The following is a 27,440-nucleotide window of genomic DNA, read 5'->3' as shown; positions in this document are numbered from 1 at the left end:
AACAAAGAACTTATATTCCAGTGGAAAAAGCCTATATATATAAAATATACAGTTATGTCAGATAAAAATAAATGAAGAAACAGTGCAGGAGAGATCTGGAGGGACTCAAAAAAGATTAGGCATTTAGGATTAACAAAACAGGCAATCAACCGGATACAGTAGTTGAGCGAGAGAAAATGCGGAATCCCGTTTCCAACTTGAATAAATGAGCGTATGGGAGGGTAAGCAGAGGGACATATAAATTTTTGTCTGTTGGAGGGATTTATGATACACTGAAGTCGATTTAGGATTTGTTGAGTTTGAGATACCTCAGAAACATCCAAACAGAGATAAGTAAAGATGTCCATATATAGAAATATGGGTCTAAAGCCCAGAGGGAAAAATGTGAGCTCTGAAGATACAGATTCTGAAACCACCAGCATAGAGATGGCACCTGAAACAATGGGAGTGGTTCAAATCATCAACAGAAAAGGATTCATGACTGCACCTATAAGAATACCAAATTTTTAAAGAATAAATTAACATGAAGGATCCATATAGAATAAGAAATGACCAAAGAAATAAGAGAAAAATCAGAAGTCATGGGGAAAAGATATTTCAAGAATAAAGAAGTGGTTTGTAGTACAGAATATTACTTAGAGATTAAAAGAAAAAGATGGCAAAATATGTGTTGAATTTACTGACCAGGAGAACCTGGATGTATCTTCTGAGAACAGATTTCACAGAAAGAAATGGAATCAAGAGTGAGAGGAAGGTTTTAAGAAATTTGACTGTGAAACCTTTGAAAGAGAGGGATAATAGCTGGGCAGAGAATACTCGGAAAAGGCTTTTTATTTTTTTCCAAGATATGATAAAATACGGAAAAAAGACTAAAAAGATACCAAAATTTTAATAGTAATAAACTTTTGATAGTGGGATTGTATTTTTAGTTTTTATTTATGCTTGCTTACATCTCCTAAATCCTCTATAATGAATATGAATTCCATTTATAATCAGAAAACAGTATTTTTAAAAATATTCCATTCTGGTAGGATTATATAATACCTACCTTCTCTATTTCAGAGACTTCTTAACTTTGTGATGCTGGCTTTAAAGGTCTCTTTTTTAAAGAGAAAGAAAGGTTTAAGAGGAAACCAACATTACTGAGAACCTGGAATGTGCCTGGCTTTATATATTATCTGATTTACTTTCCCTAATAGCTCTGGGCAAGGGTAAATTTTATTATATGAGGAAACTAAAGCTTAGAAAGGTAATTACTGCCCAAGGTCAACAGCCAGTCAAGCTTTGGTGCTGAGTGATATTGTTATCACGTTTATGAAAGGTTCATATTTTACAATAGCAAATGTTACTTTACGATCCAAAGATGCCTCAATGAGCAACAGTGAGTTGTGGGAAGAGGAACAGTAACACTTGGTCAATTTTGCTACTTCAGGCTTCTTTCCCCAGGCCCCATCCTTTGTTCTGCCTTCCTTATAGATACCAAAATAAAATCTGATTTCAGCTAACTCAAAAACAGATACTAAAATGGAATTGAAATATATATCCTGTATATTTAGATGAAGAAATCTGGATTCAAACCTGCCTTGGCCAGTTTCTTCTCTTCTGTGTTCCCAGGGATAGGCATGGGAATAACCCAATACATCCTGTAGTTACTTATTTGTAGAGGCATACAGTGATGCATTGTCATCTTAGAACATTTTACCTTCACTTTTCCTCTAGTTTAAAGTAGGAATATGAATACCCTCAAAAAAATAGTGGTATTTCAGAGTGTCAAAAGCCAAATATGAACATCTTCCTTAAATTACTTAGATTTAGGGGTAGATTTTTATATTAAAGTAACATATTTCAGAGTAAAATACAAACTTCACAATGATTTTTATGATAAAATTTAATCTCATAGTGGGATATATTGTACCCTGTGTATACATATTATTTTTCTCTGGCTCCTTTTATTGTTCTTTCTTTATTGCTGCATTTCAGCAGTCCGATGATGATGTGCTTAGGTAAGGAATTTTTACATTAACCCTTTTTGGGGTTCAAAGAGCTTCTTAGATCTGTACAATTAAGTTTTTCATTAAATTTTCAGAAAAATTTCAGCCATTATTTCAACTATCTTTTCTCCCCCATTCTCTGTCCCTCCTCTCCTTCTAGGACTCCAATTACATGTAAATTAGACTGCTTGAAACTGTCCCACAGGTCATTTAGGCTCTGTTCATTCTTTTTTCTTCTTCAGATTAGATAATTTCTATTTATTTATCTTTAAGTTCACTGATTCTTTTTTTCTGCTGTCTTCAATCTTCTATTCAGGTCAGTGAATTTTTCATTTTAGTTATATTTTCAACTCTAGAATTTTCACCTGGTTCTTTTTTGTAATTTCCATTTCTCTGTGGGATTCTCCAATCTGTTCATTTTTTATGCTTTTATTTTCCCTCAAGCCCTTAAATATGTTTATAAACTTTTAAAGTCCTTTTTCTTTTCATTTCAACATCTGGATTATCTCAGGTTCAGTGTGTAGTGATTTCCCTTGACTCACATTTTCTTCTTTCTTCATTTTTACTAAATGTAAATTTAGTAAATTTACTAAGTGTAAATTTTTATAATGGACATTTTAAATAACATGTTGTAGAGACTTTGCATTCTGCTCCTTTGAAAAGTGCTGATATATATTATAAATAAGCAATTAACTTTGCCGAACTAAATAAATCTCTAAACTTTTCTCCTTTGGAGTGGGTAGCATCTTAAATCTCTGTACTCAGTTCTTTCAACTTCTAGCTGCTGCTTTTTCCTAGGTCCCATAAAGCCTACTCAATGCATACACATTTCAGTAGTCAGATTAGGATTTGGTTAGAGTTTATACATAGATTTTTGGCACTCCTTCTTACCAGGATGTCTCTCTTATACAGGGCAGGCAATGACTAAGTAAGTTGGTTTCTTCATGTAAGATTTAGCAAAATTTACTTGGACTTAATAAATTTAAGTTTTATTACCTATAAAGATTCTCTAATGGAAAAATCAATACAAAGCTGCTAATTATTAAACCTTCCTCTTCTACCTATGAAATCAGAAAGATTAAAATATACCTGGAAGGTGACATTATAATAAAAATGTCATGTTCAAGAATCGAGCAACTCTCTACTTATGAATATAACAAAAATCACATAGAGTATAAAATACCAAATAGTAAAAAAAAAAAGCTTCAAAAGACATTGATTTAAGAAAGGAGGTTGTTACCAACCAAATTTGTCCTAAGTTGGTATAATTAAATGTGAACATTTCCTTCTGTCTCTTTAAAGAGTCTTAAGACTCAACCACATTGACTATATGTTATTTTAAAAGATATACCAATATATGGACTGAAATGTTGAGGGTTTTGTTTTATTGGATTAATATTTCTACTAGGGTTGGAAATAGTTAAGTTGAGAATCAAAGTGCTGAATCAAAGTCACTGAAGCTTATGGTGTTTCAATGCTCTAAATAGGAAATGTACTTACTTTGTATATTTTGGCTGTTCGGTGAAAAGTTATATAAATCTAACTACAAGTTTAATTTAAAGATATATTAGGGAAATACATTTTTAAACTATATATACTGCTTTTTCTAGAGAAAGGGAGAAAACGGTTGGTTGGTACAGGGTAAAGTTTATCTTCCTTCAACCGCAGGACCCCATGAAAAGCTAAAAGCTTCTCCAAGAGAAGAGACAGGAAGAGGATGCAGACTAGTTCCTTCTGATATGCTATGAAGTTGCAAAGTTTACCAAGTAGTGTGTACATAGTAGCAAAACTCAGAAGGAACCACTTTGACCTGGGGAAATGTTCCTGAAATACTCTGCCATCAGCGCATTTGTTTATTCCCTGGAGCTTCCTTTCCAAAAATATAAATAAAAACTATTGCTGACAGGTTCCTTGTCTCTTTACTCATGCAGTTTATCAGTGTATCTTAACCTTTTTTTTTTCATTACTGTCCCCCTAAGGAGCCTTTTGTAGACTATTGTTTTCACAGTCACCTCCCATGAATTTTTTATATTACAGATGTTTATCTGTTTATGTACAGTGACCTTTTGGAGGGCCACACACCTTTATAGTTAGTATATAAAATTTTTTTACCCTCCCCCCAAGAAGTAATTTTGCCCCCTTGGGAGTGATATTGCTCCATTAAGAAGCACAGAGTACACTAAGAAAATCAGGTGAGTTCCAATTTTAACTTCAAGGGTCAAAGGGAGGCAGTTCACAAAAGGGGAATGTAAAATTCATTATCTCTGAAAGATGAACCAGAATATTATAAACCTCTTATGGTGATTTCCAGATAGAAAAAGTTTCTTGTGGGGGATGGTATTAAGAGAAGAAAAACAATTTATATGTTTGGCTTAAATTAACACTTAAAAATAACTGACTAAATGAAATTAATTGTAGGGGTCAGATAATTCAAACTTTAAAAGGGAAACTTTCAGTAAAATCCTTATCATAGTAACAAACCAGATTTTTATCTCCATTGAAGCCAGTTCTCATTCTTTTTTAATTCTACATCTCTGGAGAAGACTAGGTTTTTAAAAGAAATGTAAACACAAAGTATAAAAGTATGAAAGGAATACAAAGTCCTGATTATTGAATTCATTTCCCGGTATTGATATTTACCCTTTTAAAAAATGTATGTTTCTCGACAGCCATTATACAAAGGTAGCTTAAAGGAGGCAAAAACTTGTTGAATTAGTATTGACTTTAGAAAATGAAAAATTTAAAACTATGGTCTAAAACACAAAACAGAAGTTTCTTAGATGAAATAATTAAACATAAAATTCTTCAGCTTATAGAAAAAAGAAAATAAAGATGTAAAAACACTCATAGTTGTATACATCCAAAATAACTGAAAATGGGATCTTGAAGAGATATTTGCACACTTATGTTCACTGCAGCAGGATTTCACAATAGCCTAGAGGTGGAAATAACCTAAATGTCCACCAACGAATGAATGAATAATGAAAATGTGGTATGTACATACTACAGAATATTATTCAGCCTTAAAAATAAATCCTGTCACGTGTCACAACACAGATGAACCTTGAGGACATTACGATGTGAACTAAACTGGTCACAAAAAGGCAAATATTGCCTGATCCCACTTATATGAGGTATCTAAAATAGTCAAACTTTTAGAAATATAAAGTAGAGTGTGGCTAGCAGGAGCTCAAGAGGAGGAAATGGGGAGCTGCTGTTCAATGGTATAAGTTTCAGTTCTGCAAGATGAATATGATCTAGAGATCTGTTGCATTAACAATGTGTAGATAGTTAACACTACTATACTGTACACTTACAGATAGTTAGGATGGTAAATTTCGTGTGTTTTTTATCACAATTAAAAAAATACTCATAATTAAACCAACAGTAGGTATAAATCAAATTTAGAATGCACCTACTCCACTTACGTGGAATATAATTCAGATATACAAATAAAACTATGGCAAACAAACTTTAAGCAAATCTGGGCAGATAAAATAAATGTACAGAATGACAATTTTCCACCTATATCATCAATTTAAATTCAACTGCATGTTAACAGCGTTCAATATGCATTTGTGGATTCACAATCCTTTATATAAAACTCCTAGGCAGTTGTGTTTTAGAATGCAGAATTCTTTGAATTTTAGAAAAGTAATATAGTATATATACTGATTATTATATAACTCCCATGACAGGGTCTGAGGCAGCACCCGACATCAAGTAGATAAATATACTTCTGCAGCAAAAAGTATGAACAGTCACACTAGGTAGGATAATTAAAAAGCCTCATGTCAGTTCAGGTCAGGTTAGGTTTTGCTGTAAAGAGCTTTTTTAGATTTGGGGATTCCAGATAAAGGGATATTATGGAAACTATTCCATTTTGGGAATCTTTAAACATTTTTAAGTTAGCAAATGGCGTCTTCCTTCTCCATGATCTCACAACTGCCAGAGTAATTTCCAGTAGATAAATAAAACATAGCTAATTCAAAGTCACCATACACCATCATAGTTAGAATCCACCACTTCAGAAAACCAAAGATACTATACAAATTTTGACTTGACTTTATCCTAGGCTCTTTAAGCTCAATTATATTTGTTTCTAATCTCTACCTGCACTATCCAAATGGCAGCCACTAGCCACATATGACTTTTGAGCACTGGAATGTGTCCAGTCCAAATTGAGATGGGCTGTATCTGTAAAATCTCATTGATCATTTTATATTGACTACATGTTGAAATGATAATATTTTGAATACACTGGGTTAAATATAATATATTATTAAAATTCACCTGTCTCTTTTTACTTTTTTAATGTGGCTACTAGGCAATTCAAAATATATATGTGGCTGGCATTACATTTCTTTTGGAAAATGCTACTCTAGTCTCATGTTAGTCATAATGGCTGAAACTATAATTAAAACATTACCACCTCTAGGATACCTCTCTCCTAACTACCCAAGACCACAGTGGATATGAGCCCTGTGCACGTCCATTGCTCCTTATCCTTCTATCTTAACACTGTTTCATTACACTTCAATTGTTTGTTTGGCATTCCACCAGATTGCAAGTTTCTTGAGGAAACAGACTGGATTTTTTTTTTTTTAATCCCTGTATACTCAAGTTACAGCAAAGGCATAAAGCAAATACTCAATAAATGTTAAATGAGTGAGAATATTCCAATGAATTACTATTAAGTTGATATGAAAAGTCACAAAAAATTCTGAGCCTATGAATGACTGCAGCAATAGGCAGTCATAAATTATATCCTCAGTCTTTCAAAAAAAATCAAAGAGAATAACATTAGATTTTAAAAGTTCCAGTTTGTTACAGAAAAAAAGGATATTAAAATCTAGGTTGTTTCCTCACCTGAAGTCAGATTCCTAGCCGTACTTTGTGATTTCTGCATTTCAGTAGATTTAAAATTGAGATCATCCTGCATCATCTTCAGCTCTTGATTGGTGATAGAGGATATCTGTTTCATACGATTTATATTCTGTATTTGCAGAGACATAAAAGTGGAAAAAATTCCACTGATTTAACTTTCCAATAAAACTCTTGAAAATGCTGCTAAAGGACTGGATGTTTTGAAAGGGTATTCTTTTTTGAAATACATCATTCATTATATATATATTTTATAAAAGAATACAGTGAGATTCAAAGTGGTTTTCTCAATAAGGAGAGGTTAAATTAAAATTCAGAATTGTTTCTTTTACATTTGCTTTATTTTACTGTAGAAAAAATTCAACTATTCTATTTTAGGAACTGACTGGATTTTTAAAACACTTAGAATATTGAAAAGAGACCACGCATTTTTCCTCCTATGGTACCACACAATAGTAGCTGCTCAATAAATGTTTTTTGAGGAATCAAGATACTCATTAGGTATCCTGTACTCTTACATAATAGTGAACCACTCACTGCAGTTTTTGAGTTGTATTTAGAAAGGTAATCACAGTAAAAATAATGAAGACACTAAGACAGGTACATGGTACTTACTCGACTACAGTGCTCCAAGAGTGCAACAATGTTGGCTTCTATCTGTGCCTTCCTTTCCAGTTCCTGGTTCTTAGTTTCCTCAAAAGTCTCAATAAAGGCTGCCAATTGAAAAATATGATGAGATGCTACTGCTGATATAGCTAAACACTACATAAGCTCTGATTTGTAGGTGTGAAAAGTACTTTTTAGAAATTCAAGGCAAATTTTAAACTATCACTGTTTAATTTTTTATTAACCCAAGGGTAATTAAACTACTCAATAAGAACATTTCTACATACTTTCAGGCTTTTAAAGTTTGTTATGACCTTAATATAAATAAACTAAAAATTTATAAATTCAGGCTCAGAAGTAACAGTTGATAAAATGGAGATGAGAATAAATCCTATGTTTTTACACTAGGATCTCACTGATACACCTACAATTAACATCTATAATTAGCCACTAACTTTACTTTGGAAAATATTACTAACTACCTGCAAATTGAGTATTTTATAATGCCAAATTAGTCTCAACTAAGTAAGTTTAGTAATTTATTGTTACAAATAAATATTCTAAGAAATCCTCCCTTTTCTTCTCTAACATAGAATTAGTACATAATTTGCTATTACTTACATTCTTAAAATATTTCTATGGATCTTCCAAAAATTAACTTAAAATAATTTTACTATTAGCATGAAACAACAAATTAATTCTGAGATAATTTTTGGTACTTGCTGAGATTTTAAAGAAATCTTGGGATATCGTTAAGCCAGAGTTGGTAATTACTGCTTTATGACATGTTTCTATGAAGGTAACAATCGGCCTCAGACCTATAAAAATGTCAGATTTTTAAAAAATAATAATTTAAAAAGGAAACCAGTAATTGTTAATATAGTCAATTTTGATAAACTTATGAATGTACAACATAAGTTTAAGTGAAGATCTATTTACAAAGTCAAATTCAGATTTTTTTTTCAGATTTTTTAAAAAAGTGAATAAGAAGCTACAATAGAAGGCTACTAAAGCTTCAGTCAGTAATAGAACCAAGAAACAAAATCAGAGGTGAGGGCTAATAAATAATGAGATAAGTACTATGAAAAGCTTAAAAAAAAGGTGAAAGATATTAAAGGTGAAGCATGTGAAAGAGAACATTCAACAATCAATGAGTGGTCTATAGATTATACAGACTATAAATGTACGTATTAGCTTTAGAATCTATCCCTAACATACAGTCATACACATACATACACATGTACAAAATCTTTCTAGAATTCTCTACCCATCTAAACTATGCTAGATATTTAGTAATACTTCAAGGCAAATGCTTTGAATGTCCACACTTCTGCACTTCTATTATTAGTCATTAAATCTTCTCAAAATGAGATCTCTGATTCAGTATAAATGAACAACTGAGAATATATTTTCACATCTATAAGATTATCACTTACCGTCCATATTTTCTTCCCTTTTTTTTAGCTCCTTGTACTTCTGATTCATTTCACCTATAAGAGATAAAAAATTTAACATTAGTTTCAAGAACTTAAGATATAGTACTCTAAATTAGAAATATCTCTTAGGTTCTCGATATGCCATTAGTCATTAAATATTCAGTATTTTCAATTAGGTGAAATTCATTTACATTGACTTACAGGGTCTTTCAAAACAGCTATATATATGTGTATGTTTGACTATTTGGAAAGAACAATCCCCTGACTGGAAAGGACTGAAAGACTCTCCAATGGTTCTCTATTTCACTTCCAACTTGGAGCTATTCAACCTACGCATGCACACACTGGTGACGGGAAACATACGCTCCCATGAAATTTCATTTCATCTCTGAATAGCTCATAACAGCGAACAAGATGGCAGGGTTACTTCCCTCACAGAGCTTAAAGTCTAGAGATTTAACAATTAAAATGTACTAAGTGCTATCATATGAAAGTAAAGGGTGCTATAGCAGCACACAGCAAGGACAATTAATCTAGTTCAGGGATTCAGGAAATTTTCCTCTAAAGAAGTAATATTGAAGCTGCATTATAAAGAATGGATGAATAGGAGTTACTTGGTCAAAATATAGAAGGAGTTGAAAGTCAAAGCATTATAAGTACAGAAATATGAAAGTGAGGATGAATATGGTAGCACAGAAAACCGAAAGAGTTCTGAGGCAGAGAATGTGAAGTGAAAAAGTGGCACAAAGATGAGGCAGGTTATGAGAGACCTTATAAGACACATGTTATAAAAGTCTGGATTCTCTCCTAAGGGCAAAGATTACTGAAGAATTTTAAGCAGAGGAATAAAATTATCAACTTGCATTTCTGATCTGGAGAATAAAAGAGAAGTAAGAGTGGAGGCAATAAGACCAGTTAGGAGGTTGTCAAAGTAATCCAAATGAAAGAGGAAGACTGCCTGGGCAATTAGGATGTAAGGTAGAGGATTTTCATTTGAGACATTTAAGAGCCAGAGTGAGGTGAGGATTTTGGTGAGGGTCAGAGAGGGAGAAGTCAAGTGTGACTCCCAGGTTTCTGGCTTGGGTAATCGAGGACATTGTGGTACTGAAAAATAAATAAATAAAAAGAAAATTGAGGAAGAAACTGCCATGTTGCATTTAATATATGTAAAAGACATGATTAAAAGGGCAAAAATCCATGGCCCGTACAGATGGATGAAATCGGACACTTTAGCTGCATAAAGGGACCATTAGTAGAGGTGGATCATGATTATTTTAGAAAAACAGGATTTTCAGTGTAACAGAAATTGAGATTTGGAGGCCCAGGGCTATTTTCCTGAACTAGTGAGATGGCTGCAGTCCTGTGCTCCCAGAGCCCCAGGTAAAGAAAGCAGAATAAATTTGTGCTTGATCCAATCTGTACAGTTTCTTCATTAAAGTCAGTTAGATCGTAGCATTCTAGAGAAACAAAGGAAGCTTACTAAGACAATGCCCAGCAAAGATGGAGAGAATAAGAGATTCCTAAGGGTGTTCCTGGTAAGAAGCTGGCATTTAGAAGGACTTTAGGAAGAAGAGTTCTAAGAAAATGGGGGAGCCAATAGTTAGAGTCCAGAGGCTAAAACCCATTGGTCAGTCTGTGTTCTATCTATCCTCCTATAAGCTCTACAGTTTTGCCAAGTACCGGCTAGAGCAGCAATAACATTAGGGAGTGGAGGTAGACAGTCAGAATAGAGCCCCTAATTACGTGGAGGCTACGGACTTCCACTTGTATACTTGCTTGGGTGGGAAGTGAGTTACGATTACACAAAGGTGATGGCAAAGTCAGAGACCCAGGTCAGCAGACAGCTTTTCTGCTTTCTGGTCTGAAAACATTTTTCCCAAATTCACCGAGGACAATCCTTATACAGAGAAAACCTTGTCAAGGCCCCCACCACCAGCACTCATAGTAAAAAGTCTGAAAGCTACTGTATAAGGATAGTAAATACCCAGAGGTCATGAATTCCCAGCCAGTGAACACTCAGAACGAATGGGAAACATTTGGTTCACTCTAAGACTTTGGATGCATTAACAACTTTACTGATCAGTTCAGATGATTAACAATGGTCTCAGGGCATAATGATGCAGCACGATTAGTTGTAAGGGGAAGGGGAGAGATCTTTTTGTTTCACTAATAACAAAGTTTGTATATGATTAAGTTTTTTTTGAAAAATACATTATAGACAGATTAAGATTAGCCCTATAATGATGTTACCATTCAGTAATTTATGGCAATAGTTTTTTGGATGGGAAACAAAGAAAGAATATGAGCTTGCAGCATACATGATCTGGAATATCCTCACAGGAGGCTTATATGCTCGTAAATATTATATAACATATGTGAAGTAGCAGAAAAGCTAGTATCTGCTCAATCTGCCATGGCCTAGGTTTCTAAAAAAGTCCTAGTTCCTTGTGTGGCTGTCTGAGAAGTTGTCCTCTTGGGAGATTGGTCAGGCATTAAGGGATTAAGAAGAAGGCCTGCATCCTAGGCTTTATAGGCATTTAACTACCATCTTATCTTTCCTCTTCTAAACTTAAGAGAATTTCCTACACATGCTGTTTCCAGCTCCTCATCTTGCTATTAGACCTTACGACACTGCAATGAGGCTTCTCCTCCTGACATTCCAATGAAATTGTTCACAGTAAGATTATATGACTCCTTAATTATCAAATCCAAGGGGCAGTTTCAAGTTATCTTACTCTGTAATATTTGACACTATTGATACATCCTTTCTTCTTCCAATTATTTTTCCGCTTATGTTTTTTGTTGCTTGGGGGTTGGGCTTTTCTGGTTTTTCTTACTCTCATTCCTTCTTTGTCTTCTCTTCATAACTTTCCCTTTCTTCATTTAAATTCTGGATTCAGCTCTTCATTGACTTCTAATGCTACATTATATCCAAGGAAATCCTACTCATTCTTGTGGTTTAAAAACTCTTAAATTTGACCTTTTTCCTAATTTTCAGATTGTTTTATCCAATTGTTTACTACATATATTCATGTGGGCACATTTCATGACATCCTAATACACAGCCTATCCATAATTAAATGCATCAGTCTTCCCCCTCAAAGTCTGTACCCCTCTGTATTGCCTATTATGTTTGAAAGCCCTTCACCATACACTTATCAACCAAGTCAGAAACCTGGGAGATTCCTCCCTCCTTCTCCCCTCAAATCCATGCTCCAAGTTGCCATCAGATTGAGCTGGAAGACATATCTGGTCAATGTCTCCCAGCTATACAGCTGGCCAGCTGGATTAGCTAGGACAGAGCTCCCATATATCTTAGCAAATTCCCAAGCTTCATAAAACCTCCTCCCATATCACTGTTGCTAAAAAGAGAAGAGATCAGGGCCCTAGTGAACTCCTCTATTTTGTGATTTCTCAGTTGGTGGATTAATATCTGAGCTTCTCATAAGAGGCAATGTACAAATGTGGGCAGTCCTAAAGTAGGGTAAAATATAGGGCTTGTTACAAAATCTATCCTTAGATTTAATATTATAGGAGAGGACAAGATCATAGACAGGGGAAGCTAATCAGTTATCACACTGGAGGTGCAAAGCAGGCCATAAAAAGGGTCTAATCATTTTAGAAAGATCAACAATGAAGAGACCAAAGGAGAGGGAAAAGGACACGTTCATAAAATGAGGGTTATTTTAGAGCTATCCTCAAACTCTGAGTATTTGATGTGATCATAGTTCTACATAATTTATTTCTTCCAAGTTTACTGAGTACCTATTATGTGCCAGATACTATAATAGGTGCTGGGGATATCAAAATGAACAAGACAGTTGCCACTCTATCCTAGAAGGGTGTACAATCTGTTAGGTGAACAAAAGCAAAAAGTTACAATGCAACATAAGTACTGTAACTAAGCTATATATGAAGTACTATGATAACTAGATGGGTGAAAAGAGTTCAGAAGGCTTTTATATAGAAAGTATCATATCAGCAAGGCATTTTAACAGGTAACGGAGGAATTATAGAGATGAATAAGATATTTTCCTTCAAGAAATTTATGCTCTAGTAAGACAAGTACCCAAAACTTTCCACTATAAATTCAGGCCTCTTTCCCCTTACAAGGGGGGAAGAAGAAATGAGTACGGACTGTTACAAAAGACTTGGGATGTTGTAGAAAGGACACTATTGCTTTTTGATACTCTCAGCTATAGCCAGCCAGTGGAGTAAGGGAACTAGGCTATTCTTCCAGCACTAAAGGGCTGAGTACCACCATAACCACCTTTCTCCTCACTTGTCAGTAAGGTCATCTGACTCTTTTACCTCTCTATCATAAAATGTTCTCTTGAATCAAGGCTTAACAGAGCAATCTTGGCTTTTATACTCTGAGAAGCAGTTCTGACCCTGGAGAAGGGTCTGATCACCATTTTCCAGAACAGGTAGCCACCCCAATCTTCTCTCATGATCAGTGTACAACAAGGCACAAGCTAGTGACTCCTCTGGCTGCAAGGCTCCCAAGTCAGCAGACCTACTGATTTTAGAGGTGAAAAAGTAGCAGATAGTAAATAAAATTAGAGAGGAGGGGCAAAAATAAACACCAAGGTACTTTTGCTGGAAGGTAGGATTCTTTCCTTTCTAACACTTGGGGTCCTTCTGAGGCAAGCTAAATATCCCAGTACCTTTGAGCATTCAGTACCTTCAAGTGTTCCTTATGTGTCATAGTTTCAGTCTTGTTATCATTCTGTTCATTCTACTCTTAGCCCAGTTCTTCTGGACTAAGAGTTCATTCTACTCTTACTCCAGTTCTTCTTCATTCCTTTTAAAGTATGATGCCAAGAAACAGGATTCCAAGCAGACTATCACTTCTCATAGTCCATATATTCATCTTTTGTTAATGTAATCTACGATTCCAGCTGTTCTGGAGGCTGTATCACATGAATTCACATTGAGCAGTTATCTAAACCCCCTCTAACATTTTCACATATTTTAGTAAGATACAGCACTTTCTCCTCCCCCATTCCTGCTTCAATTTTAATTAGTTTTGGAGTCCTATTAAACTTCATCTTTTTACATTCAGGCTCTCTCTCACCTACTTTTCACACATCACTATAGCAGTAAGTGATAAACTAATATATCAAATATTGCTAAACTGGTATGCTAAAATGAGTACATATAAGTTTAATGTTTTAAACTAACTTTTAGCTTCAAGCTTCACCCAATTTATCAATTATACATTCAACAAAATGTTTTAAATTTTGGCAGGAAAGTTTCTTTACAGCTATGCAGACAAGGTCTGATTATTCTATCTACTAGAGGCATTTAAAATATATACAATAAAAATTCTCTAAATATGTACAAGTTAAATTATTGCCTAAAGCCTCACCATTTCTAAAGAAAATAAAAAGGACTATGAAGAAGTTTGTTTCAACAGAGTAATGTCCATAAAATCAGATGGTATAATGAGTAATCCTTGGCATGTATACTAAACACAATGTAAGTTCTTAATTATTTCCTAAAGCAGTGGTTATCAAACTTTAGCATGCATCGGAATCATCAGGAGGGTTTGTTGAAACACAATTTGCTAAGCCCTATTCCCAAGGTTTCATGTTTAGTAGGTCTGGGGTAGAGTCCAAGAAGTTTTATTTCTAACAAGTTTCAGATGGTGCTGAAGTGCCTGGTCTGAAGATAATACCACCATACTAATAAATAGTTTAACCAATCCCCAAATTGAACAATAAGCAATGATTCATTCTTCTTCATTGTATGTATATTGAGAAGCTACAAAACAGCAATGTAAAGATGCCATTTGAAACTCAGATACCAGCTGATAAACTGAATATATTATCTTGTACATCCTGGGGAAAATACTTTCCAAATATGTTTTGGGAAAATCTCCAGGAAAGTTATTAAAGTTTCAGTTTATAAATTAATAGCATTACATATGGTCACCTTATCTTTGATAAAGGAGGCAAGAATATACAATGGAGAAAAGAAAGCCTCTTCAATAAGCGGTGCTGGGAAAACTGGACAGCTACATGTAAAAGAATGAAATTAGAACACTCCTTAACACCACACACAAAAATAAACTCAAAATGGATTAAAGACCTAAATATAAGGCCAGACACTATAAAACTCTTAGAGGAAAACATAGGCAGAACACTCTATGATATAGATCACAGCAAGATCCTTTTTGACCCACCTCCTAGAGAAATGGAAATAAAAACAAAAATAAACAAATGGGACCTAAGGAAACTTCAAAGCTTTTGCACAGCAAAGGAAACCATAAACAAGACGAAAAGACAACCCTCAGAACGGGAGAAAATATTTGCAAATGAAGCAACTGACAAAGGATTAATCTCTAAAATTTAAGCAGCTGATGCAGCTCAATATCAAAAAAACAAACAACCCAATACAAAAATGGGCAGAAGACCTAAATAGACATTTCTCCAAAGAAGATATACAGATTGCCAACAAACACATGAAAGGATGCTCAATATCATTAATCATTAGAGAAAGGCAAATCAAAACTACAATGCGATATCATCTCACACCGGTCAGAATGGCCATCATCAAAAAATCTACAAACAATAAAAGCTGGAGAGGGTGTGGAGAAAAGGGAACCCTCATACACTGTTGGTGGGAATGTAAATTGATACAGCCACTATGGAGAACAGTATGGAGGTTCCTTAAAAAAATAAAAATAGAACTACCATATGACCCAGCAATCCCACTACTGGGCATATACCCTGAGAAAACCATAATTCAAAAAGAGTCATGTACCAAAACGTTCATTGCAGCTCTATTTACAATAGCCAGGACATGGAAGCAACTTAAGTGTCCATCGACAGATGAATGGATAAAGAAGATGTGGCACATATATACAATGGAATATTACTCAGCCATAAAAAGAAACAAAATTGAGTTATTTGTAGTGAGGTGGATGGACCTAGAGTCTGTCATACAGAGTGAAGTAAGTCAGAAAGAGAAAAACAAATACCGTATGCTAATACATATATGGAATCTAAAAAAAAACGGTCACGAAGAACCTAGGGGCAAGATGGGAATAAAGATGCAGACCTACTAGAGAATGGACTTGAGGACACGGGGAGGGGGAAGGGTAAGCTGGGACAAAGTGAGAGAGTGGTAGTGTATCTATGGACATAGATACACTACCAAATGTAAAATAGACAGCTAGTGGGAAGCAGCCGCATAGCACAGGGAGATCAGCTCAGTGCTTTGTGACCACCTAGAGGGGTGGGATAGGGAGGATGGGAGGGAGGGAGATGCAAGAGGGAAGAGATATGGGGATAAATGTATATGTATAAGTGATTCACTTTGTTATAAAGCAGAAACTAACACACCATTGTAAAGCAATTATACTCCAATAAAAATGTTTTTAAAAAAAGCAGATTTCTAATCAGAAACAATGTAAGTGAGAAGACAGTGGATCAACATCTCTGAAGTATTAAAAGATAACATCTGTCAACCTTGACTATACCCAGCAAAAATATCCTTTGAAAATGAAGGCAAATAGGCATTCTCAGACATACAAAAGCTGAAAGCATTCATCACCAGCAGACCATAACTACAAGAAATGTTCAAAGTCCTTCAAGCAGAAAGAGAAAGATCTCAGATGGAAATCTGGAATCTACATTAAGGACTGAAGAACAGCAGAAATGGGTAAATAGTAAGATTTTGCTCCTTATTAGTAATCGTTTAAAAATATAATTGACTGTCAAAAATAATAGCTATGCAAAATGGGTATCTCAGAAATAACTAAATTTCCTTGTCAATTGCATTATTATGAACTTTCATCAAATCTTTAACCGTGGTCATTTTAAAGTCTTTTGTCATTTACAAACAGTTCTGGGTGTACTCGGATGCTTTTGCAAAAATGTTCCTATAAAAGGGTTTCATCTTCAAGGAATTCATGGAAAAGACTCTGAGACATGCAGGTTTCTGGTAACTGACTGTACTGCTGAACTGAATGAATAAGCATTTTCAGAAAGATCAAGATGAAAAAAAAACTAATGACATGGGACTGAGTGAACTGATGAGGATGATTATAATTTTTTGACTTTCTGTTTGAATTAAAAAAAAAATCCCACAAGGACTCAAGAGGCAAAAAATATACAAACCAATTTTCACTGCAAAGTAAAGGAGCTGTTGTTACAATGGAGGATTACTGGACTGAATGTCAATATTATGACATAGTATGAGTGTGTTTTGTGTTCAGTAATTGCAATCATTGTTGCTTTTGTTGTGGTCAACCATTTACAATGCTTGGTGTCAGTTTATCTCTTGTAAAAATAAAATACAGTGTATGTGTGTGAAAAAAATAGCTATGTAGTTATTACCTTATAAAATACGTAAAAGGAAAATGTGTGATGACAATACCACAAAGACCAGGAAGGGAGAAGTAGAAGCATGCCATTGTCAAGGTTCTTATACTATACATAATGAGGTATAACATGAAGGTAGACTGTGATAAGTTAAAGATATACACAATATCCTAAAGCAACCACTAAAATAACAAAACAAAGAATTATAACTGAAAGACCAATAAAGAAGATAAAATGGAATCATTAAAAATAATTAATCCAAGTCAGACAAAGAAGAATGAATAAATAAACTGTGGTTTATCTTCACAGTGGAATACTACTCAGCAATGAACAGGAGCAAACTGGTGACATGTGCAAATATATGGATAAATCTTAAAATAATTATGCTGAGTGAAGGACCAGAGAAAAATGTGTACATAGTTATGATTCTGTTTATATAAAATTCTAGAAAATGTAAATTAATCAACAGTGACAGAAACAAGATCATCGGTTACTTGAGGATGGGAGAGTGAAGCAGGTAGGAGTGGGAGGGAGAGGCTGCAAAAGGGTATTAGGAGATTTTGGGGATCGTTGAGTATGTTTACTCTGTTGATTGTGGTGATGGTTTCACAGGTGGATGCGTATGTCAAAACTTACCAAATTATGTACTTTAAATATGTTTACTGTATTGTATGTCAATTAAACCTTTGTAAAGCTGTTTTAAAAAAACTAAAAAAAATTAATTAATAGCATTAATAATAACAGCCAATAACTAACATTTATGTGCAATTTTTAAATTGCATGCTATTATGAGTCATACACACACACACACACACACACACACACACACACGTTCCATTCATCTAATCTTCACAGTAACCCTAAAAGGAAGGTAGGTACTGTTATTATTGCCACTTTAAAGATGAGGAAACTAAGGTACAGCAAGGTCAAGTAGCACATCTGAGATCAGCCAGTAAAACAGCACAGCTCAGATTTGAATCCTAGCATGCGGGTTGCAGAACCCGTGCCCTAAAACAAAACTATTCTGTCTTTATAAATTCTATTTTACCTGACATAACCAGAGAATAAAAGCTTCTAACCTGGGCCTTGGAACTATGAGTAGGAAGAAGTATCCTACAGACAAACCAAAGAAAAGGGTTGTATTTTATGTTTTTACTACCCTTGAAAGCAGCATTTAAATTATAGAGTAAATTGCAATGAATTCATTTGAAGTTTAGGGCAGTAATCCAATGATCCTGTAGCATTTTATGCATACTTCTATTATGATACATATTTATCACATTGTAGCTGTTAGATATTTAGATGTCTGTGATATGCTGTATTGATAACCACATGATATTCCGTTTTATCAATCTTTGGGAAGATACTGTACTCTAAAATTGAAGGAATAATTTGTAGTGAGCAATAATGCCCAAAAATCCTTCTTGGGGAGAAATGTGACTGTACTTTGTAAACTGTGTTCCTTAAGCCTTGTCTGAGCACGCAGATGTCCAGAAAATTAGCTCCACCTCGTGGATCATGGTAGTACTACAAATTCAGGCCTTTGAGAACAGTGAACTGTCAGAGAAGTAATTAGCACTGGTGAGGATGCACTTTCACATACTGCTGCTGGATGTATAAACTGGTACAACCATTTCTGGAAAGAAATTTTCAAAAATAATCAAAATTGTATACATAAGTAACTTTCTATTCAAAATTTCACTTCTAGAAATTTAGCCTATAGAAATATACAAATTAACAAACATATATGTATCAAGGTTATTTAGTGCAGCATTGTTCTTGGTAGTGAAAAATTAGAAACAACCTAATGTCAATGTGGATACAGCTAATACTATTTAACAAGAATATCAACATGACTACAGCTAATAGTTTTTGTAAGTACTTAAATATGTGCCAGGGACCATTCTTAGTCTGGCTTTAAAGCCCTGACATTGGCTACTATGCAATACTTCTTAGAATGAAGTATATACATCCTCATATGGAAGAGTGTTCATTATATACAGTTAAATGAAAAGACTCAAGCTCAGAAGAACTGTATCACTCAATTAAATATATATACATTAAATATATATATATATATATGCTGTGTATAGAAAAAAGTCTAAAAGGCTATACATATCAAACTGTAAACAATGATTACCTCTGAAGAATGGGATGCGTATGAGGAGAAAGGAGATGATTTTTACTTTATACACTTTTGTATTGCTTGAATTTTCCACATTAAGTACACACCAGGTTTGTACATAAAAAGTACACAATTAAAAAAAATAAGTTAATTGGAGTCTTTAAAATAACTTTAACTACTTTAAGGAAAATTTTTTAAAACTAGTAAGGGGTAACCTCCTAGATGCTGACTGATAATTTGCACAGTTAATGACAATACATGAGAATGGTCATTTGAGGCAACACACACACACACACACACACACACACACCCATAAAATGAAGTACATTCAAGGTGATTAAAACGCTTCAGAAATTCTGGGTAAGTTTATAACTGGTAATTTTTTGACAAAGATGGTAGGTTGAACATGCACATCTAACCCTAACCTGCCCCACCCCCCAAACTCCACTAAAATTATAGTAAAAAGAATTTTTAAAGGTCAAACTCCCAGCAATGAGGAAAATAGGAGAGGAAACAATAGTAATAAAATTTTGGAAGCTGGAAGCAGATGGACAAATGGTAACTAATTTAGCAGACCTGAGAAAGTCTAAACCTAAGCTGCACTGGGTAAAGATGAGAATTAACCAGATTTCAAAAGGCTCAGGAGTTCTGCATAGACAATCACTTATTTTGTGTTCCTACACCATGAAAGGTTTTGTCGTGTCTTAAAATAGTAACACTGCTCTTTTTAGAATTTAACGGAATATAGTGAAGAGTACAGTAGAGGCCTGAGTTAAGTGGACCAATAAACACCATTTACTTTGAGGGACCTTCAATATGAAATATACAAAAATTAATTTGTGGTGAGAATAAATTTTCTTAGTCAACAATTACCTTATCAAAAACTAACTACTCAACCATATGTTAGAAGTAAATCTTTAGGTAAAAGAATAATAAAAATAATATCCTATGTTGAATGAGAATATAGGCTAGTATTAGCTTGTTGCCTTCACCTAGATCTACAACGCCTTTTCCATTACTTTCCCTTTCTCATACAGAAGCAGCATTTTAAAAAGCAACAATTAAGTAAATATTTAATGGTTGGCACTTCAGCTTGAGAAAGGAGAAATCAGGATGGATTCCAGGAGAAATCAGGCTTTTCTGAAAAGTAGCATGGCATCTGCCAATAGTGCTCTGCTTTAATAATGATGCAGATTGTAGCCGAATTCTGACCATATAACAACTTTCAATAGAGCTATTTCTCACTGCTTCTAGTTAGCAAAAATAGTAACAATTCCTTTCCTGCTAAAATATAGGATAGTACACATATTTAAACCTAAGTATTTTTTAGAACCCATATAACAAAGTTACCTGATCCAGCAATAAAGTAAAACTACTGTAGGGGTGAAGTCTAACAAATACTTAACATAATAGGATTAAATCCCCCAGCAGTTTAAAAAAGTAATGACATCTTATTATAATGAAAATTCTCTGTTATCAGGTTATTTCTCCTTTAAAAATTACTTACAAAGACTAAATAAAGATTTGAGAGCAAAGAAGCCCATCTAGAATTGGTCAAAAGTGTAAGTGTATTATGAGGATTTTTTCTGCATTATCCAGATTGTCACAGAAACTGATAACTCAGCATCTAGGAATAACGAAGATTTTTGTAGAATAGCCAAATAACTGTTAATTGATTTTATTAAGTTAACTTTGAGACAATGTAACTTTTAGCAAATTGTAACTTTAAGGACTTAAAAAGTGCAAAAATATGATGAACTTGAAGAAGCTGTTGGATTACAGGACCACCATTAATATCTAGCAGAGAACATAACTGTACCTAAACCAGTATCAAAGGATGCCTTTAAATTTAGAATGAATTATGCAAACCTTTTAAAAGTTTATTTGAAAACTGAAGGGTTGGAGCAAGTACTAACAAAGTCAGACATGTACAAACACATTTACAGTTTAAGTGTTATGTTAACCAGAACCCCTACAAGGCAAAAGGTGGCCTAGCTGGATTACACACAGGTGCCATAAATGGAAGAAACCAGGTAACATCTAAGAAATTAATAAAATGGCCAGAAGGAATAAAGCTGGGGGCAGAGATAAGTATGGACCAGAAAGTCAAAATAACTTGATAATCCTCCACATCTTAAGGAGCAGATTATCCACAATCTTGAGTCAAGGGACTGCTGAGAATGCAGATGTAGATAAGAATCCACCTCTTTACTGGAAATCATAAATCGAAGGTAGGAATCCTCTAAAAAGTAATAAAACTGTTGCTAACTAATCAAGCTCTCTCTGTAGATAAGAGTGCATTTGTATATCTTAAGAACTAGAGGGCCCAAAGAAGTGACTAGAGCCCAACTCTCACCTTTAATTCATTCTACAAATCCTTCCCTTCTAAAATACAGGACTGGGAATTCCCTGGCTGTCCAGCTGTTAGGACTCCATGCTCTCACTGCTGAGGGCCAGGGTTCAGTCCCTGGATGGGGAACTAAAAATCCCACAAGCTGCATGGTGCAGCCCAAAAAAATAATAATTATTTAAAAATATATAAATAAAATACAGGACTGTTTAATTCATTCCACAAAGACTTATTGAATGTTTATTTTCCCAGGCATTGTGTTGATGAAAGAGGTTACCAAAGTGAACAAGACACAGTCCCTGTCCTGGAGGATGTAGAGCTTAAGGGAAAAGACAAACACCTAAGTAGAAAGTGGTAAAGTAATGTGGTCAATACATTTATGCCGTGTGTTCTGATAACAGAGGGGATCACTCACTTAGCCCAGCCCAGAAATAGGTCAGGGAGAGAAATTAGGGTTACTATGTTGGATATGAAAGGATACCTGAGCTAGATCTTAAAAAATGAAAAGTTAGTAAAGTAAGTAACAGAGAAAAGAACATTCAAGAAAAGGGAACAAATAATAGGAGCAAAGGATTGAGCATGAAACAATCCTTTGATGTATGATAAGAGGGTGAGGTGTGAGGTACCACTGGTAGATTATTATTATTATTCTTAGAATGTAAGGATAGAGATGCTGAGGGGTAGGAGAGGAGGCTGACAATGTACAGGTCAGATTATGGAGGGACTAGAATACCACACAAAGATTCTTAAACTTTATCTTGTAGGTCACGGGGAACCACTGTTAAGTGGAGAATGATACAGAATCACATTTCACATAAGTCACTCTGGCAACACTGTGGTGGATGAATCTGACAGGGAGCAAGATTGGAGGTCGGGGACCAGTTAGTAGACTACTGAAATAGTTCAGGAAAGAAATAATGAGGTCCTGAACTAACAAGTGACCTTCTAATAAAAACCCCAATAATCCAGGATGATCAAAGTGTAGTAGAACAAAAAACTAATGCATTGATATATATGTGAACATACAATACATAATATTTATATATCACATATATTTTTATATGTACATATATATATGCTTTTTTGCTACTATTACATTACATTATAGATTGTGCCTTTCTACATTAATCAAAAAGGACAGGTAATTCCCTGGTGGTCCAGTGGTTAGGGCTCCTCACTTCCACTGCAGGAGGAACCGATTCGATCCCTGGTCTGGGAACTGAGAGCCCGCAAGCTGTGGTGAGGCCAGAAAAAAAAAAAAAAAAAAGGACAAAGAATTTACAAAAACAAAAAGGAAAAGGGAAGCTACAATTCAAAGCATTCTATTTATCGTAGAACTAGCAATTAATAATAAATTGTTTAAAAACACAGACCTACTAGAGAATGGACTTGAGGATATGGGGAGGGGGAAGGGTAAGCTGTGACAAAGCGAGAGAGTGGCATGGACATATATACACTACCAAACGTAAAATAGATAGCTAGTGGGAAGCAGCTGCATAGCACAGGGAGATCAGCTTGGTGCTTTGTGACCACCTAGAGGGGTGGGATAGGGAGGGTGGGAGGGAGGGAGACGCAAAAGGGAAGAGATATGGCAACATATGTATAAGTATTACTGATTCACTTTGTTATAAAGCAGAAACTAACACACCATTGTAAAGCAATTATACTCCAATAAAGATGTAAAAATAAAATAAAATAAATTGTTACCCCCAAATGAGTTATTTTACTGGAAAAATAAATAGAATTCTGCTAGAAATTTAAATTTAGAAGGAGGAATATTATTTAAAATGTATCCCATAAAGCATCTGCAATCAAGAACATTATCAGATTTCTCAGAATAATTTATTAACAAAGAAAATCTATATACTAGATCTACATAAATTAAAAGCAATAAAATAATTTAATAAAGAAAACAACATGACCTTAGTAACAATTTATTGTGAACCTACCTTGCCATGTGTACCACTTACTATTTGTAAATCTTAGTGAGGTAGGACCACTATATTCATTTTGCAGATGAGAAAATGAAAGCTCAGATAAGTTTACTTACCTAACAACCAGGACTTAAAGTTTGTCTGATTTTAAATGTCTTGTTTACATGTAGCCACATGTAAATAAGACTGTAAGCATTTCACAAGAATATTTTTATTTCACAAATACAGCACTTCATATCAGAAAGCCAAGATTAGGTTTGGGCAATAGAGCTAACACTGGGGTCAAAGAGAACTTGATTTATATCTAGACTTTACCCCTTACTAGCTGTGAGAATTTGAGTTAACTTCTCTGAGTTTCAACAAGCATAAAAGAGGTTAGAAGCCTTCAAAGTGTTCCTGCAAAGATCACAAAGTAACCAGTCCAGGTAAGTAATCAATTAATAGTAGCTAATGCTATTATTCATAAGTCAATAAAATGTATAAATAAAACTAATACACTGCATTAAAATTGAAATAAAAAATTAATTTAGGAAAAGAACACCCTTTTCCCCTGCTATGAATGTTTCTTTAGCCATAATAGGCATATTATTTACAATAGAATACCTAACTCATAAGAATATATAGTCAACTCTTGATAATCCAATAGCATATTAACTGGCTTGCAGTTAATCTGTGATTAAAGTGCCATAGTAACCCAGCTTTTCCTCCCTTGTTATAGACAAGTTGGTTAGGAACCTGTGATGCCCAAACTCTTCCCTCAACCACACATACACTGTAGCTCCCAAATCCCCACCACAGCATTTCCACCCGAAGTGCTCTGGTCCCTGCCTTGGCACTTCAAATCCCACTGCTGGGGAAAGCTGAGAGAGGACTGGAATAATCAGTACTTGCCACCACATTAGTGGGTCCCCTAGCGAATAATTCTTCCTACATTTTTTGTGATATTTGTGATGTGATCCTCACTCCCCTGTAACTCTACCACTTACGCCAGTTAATAGCTGACAATACTGAAGAAGTATAACTTAGAAATCTGTGAGCAACTTTAAACCATTTTACTTGATTAAAAAAAAAAAATTTCTTGGGCTTCCCTGGTGGCGCAGTGGTTGAGAGTTCGCCTGCCGATGCAGGGGACACGGGTTCGTGCCCTGGTCCGGGAGGATCCCACATGCCACAGAGCAGCTGGGCCCGTGAGCCATGACCGCTGAGCCTGCGCGTCCGGAGCCTGTGCTCAGCAACGGGAGAGGCCGCAACAGTGAGAGGCCCGCGTACGGCAAAAAAAAAAAAAAAATTTCTTGCTGTATAGCACAGGGAACTCTACTTCACTTCGCTGTACAGTAGAAACTAACACAACATTGTAAAACAACTACATCCCAATTAACAAAAAAATTTGTTTGCAAAACAAAATAAATTCTTGCCATTATATAACCATTTTAAGTTATATAAGTTTTTAGTTGGCTTAAATAGTTCAACACTAACTACAATATTTAGTTACTATTAAAATATTTAGTTACTATTAAAATTCAATACTAACTATAACATTTAAAATATTACTTAAATGATTCAATACTAACTATAATATTTAGTTACTACTACTAAATATTTTAATAGTTTAGTATTTTAATAGTTAAACTTAGTGTTATCACAAAGAATTAAATAATAAACCCCAGGTAAACAGTCCCTGAGGCCCAAGTTAATACTGTATAAATACTGCTATGTATCTATATTATACTTCATAAAAATATTTAAAAAATTACCTTGGTGTTCTTCTAAATCCATGTCAAGTTGTCTAATTTCTTCATTAAGCTGATTTATTTTTTCTTTTATATCTGTTAACCTGTTGAAAATATTATTTAATGAATTTATGGCAGACAATTTAGATATTCAGTAAAAACATTTAGTGACGATGTTATGAAATCTTACATCTTTTTGAATCTGCAGAAACAATATCAATAAATAATATGCTTTATTCTGAGGACAATACTATAAATTTGAGAGAAAAATCTTTTTTCATGATTCGCATTTAGAGTACAAAGTGTGTTCTGAGAATGCTGGCTTGCCTGACTTCAACAGTAGACCCTTCCCTGCCAGCCATCTTTTGAGCTTTACTTGTGATATTAAGAAAATAAAAAATCTTTAGCAACCTTCTTTTTGTAGGTTTATATAAACTAAACTAAGTTAGCAAGTTTGTCTTAAAAGTTAGAAAATAAGAGAAAATTTACCATTGAGAGAAGATTATATGGGTTAAAATTTTAACAAAAGCAGTTGTACTTATTACAAAGCTATAGTAATCAAGACAGTATGATACTGGAATAAGGATAGACATATCCTTTTAAGGATAGACAATGGAATAGAATTGTGAGTCTAGGAATAAGACCCTGTATCTATATACAACTGATTTTTGACAAAGGTGCCAAAACAATTAAACAGAGAAAGAACATTAAATAATATTTCTTAAAAGAATATTTCAACAAATGGTGCTGGAATAACTGGATATACACAAGCAAAAGAATAAAACTGGACTCCTACCTCATACCATACACAAAAGTTAACTAAAAGTGGGTCATAGATCTAAACATAAGAACTAAACTATAAAACACAAATAAAAAAACATAAGCATAAATCTTCAAGAAATTGAACTAGGCATTGGTTTCTTACATATGACACCAAAAGCACAGATGACAAAAGAAAAAAATAAATAAACCAGATATAATCAAAATTTAAAACTACTGGGACTTCCCTGGTGGTGCAGTGGTTAAGAATCCGCCTGCCAATGCAGAGGATACAGGTTTGACCCCTGGTCTGGGAAGATCCCACATGCCACAGAACAAATAAGCCTGTGCACCACAACTACTGAACCTGCACTCTAGAGCCCATGAGCCACAACTACTGAAGCCTGTACACCTAGAGCCCATGCTCCGCAACAAGAGAAGTCACTGCAATGAGGAGCCCGGGCACCGCAAAAAAGAGTAGCCCCCGCTCGCTGCAACTACAGAAAGCCCGTGCACAGCAATGAAGACTCAATGCAGCCAAAAATAAATAAATAAAATAAATAAATTTATATAAAAAATAAAGTCTTAAAAAAAATTTTAAACTTTTGTGCTTCAAACGACACCATAAAGAAAGTGAAAAGAAAACCCAAATAATGGAAGAAAACTTTTGCAAATCATTTATCTGATAAGAGACTTTATTTAGAATATATAAAGAGCTCTTACAATTCAATAATAAAACAATAAATAACCCAATTTAAAAATGGGCAAAAACACAGGGAGATCAGCTTGGTGCTTTGCGATGACCTAGAGGGGTGGAATAAGGAGGGTGGGAGGGAGGCTCCAGAGGGAGGGGATGTGGGGATATATGTATGCATATGGCTGATTCACTTTTTTGTACAACAGAAACTAACACACTATTGTGAAGCAATTATACTCCAATAATGATCTATAAAAAATAAATAAATAAATTTTAAAAATGGGCAGAGAATGTGAATAGACATTTCTCCAAAGAATATATATATATGACCAATAAGTACAGGAAAAAGAGTTTAAGATCATTCATTAATCATCAGGAAAATGCAAATCAATGATACCACTTCACACCTACTAAGATGGCTACACAGTAATCAAAAATGACAGATAATAACAAGTGTTGGTGAGGTCATGGAGAAACTGGAACACTTATACACTGCTGGTGAAAATGTAAAATGGTGCAGCTGCATTGGAAAATAGTCTGGCACCTCCTCAAAAAGTTAAATATAGAGTTACCGTATGAACCAGCACCCCTAGGTAAA

The 27,440-nt window shown here is 34.5% G+C and overlaps 1 protein-coding gene across 9 annotated transcripts in view; it reads right to left on the bottom strand.

The window, feature by feature from the left end:
• The window catches only part of IFT74 (intraflagellar transport 74), a 78,246-nt gene that overhangs the window by 8,452 nt on the left and 42,354 nt on the right, over positions 1-27,440 (bottom strand). For 7 of the 9 annotated variants that reach the window (XR_011377543.1, XR_011377542.1, XR_011377544.1 and 4 more), the window contains exons 13-16: positions 25,411-25,490; positions 8,918-8,971; positions 7,491-7,588; positions 6,861-6,987 (exon numbers count right to left, since the gene is read on the bottom strand). Coding sequence is in view for 5 of the 9 variants with exons in the window: in XM_030830334.2 (XP_030686194.1) it covers positions 6,861-6,987; positions 7,491-7,588; positions 8,918-8,971; positions 25,411-25,490 (359 nt within the window). In the remaining 4 variants the exon portion in view is untranslated. Of the gene's footprint in view, positions 1-6,860; positions 6,988-7,490; positions 7,589-8,917; positions 8,972-21,143; positions 22,957-25,410; positions 25,491-27,440 lie in introns of those variants that run through there. The other 2 variants (XR_011377545.1, XM_070045750.1) reach the window with 2 other exon arrangements.

The sequence above is a fragment of the Globicephala melas genome, chromosome 6 (genome assembly GCF_963455315.2).
Source record: "Globicephala melas chromosome 6, mGloMel1.2, whole genome shotgun sequence".
Classification (NCBI taxonomy): Eukaryota; Metazoa; Chordata; class Mammalia; order Artiodactyla; family Delphinidae; genus Globicephala; species Globicephala melas.
Note: the sequence above shows the minus strand (reverse complement) of the source record. Positions and strands in the feature narration are given on the sequence as shown.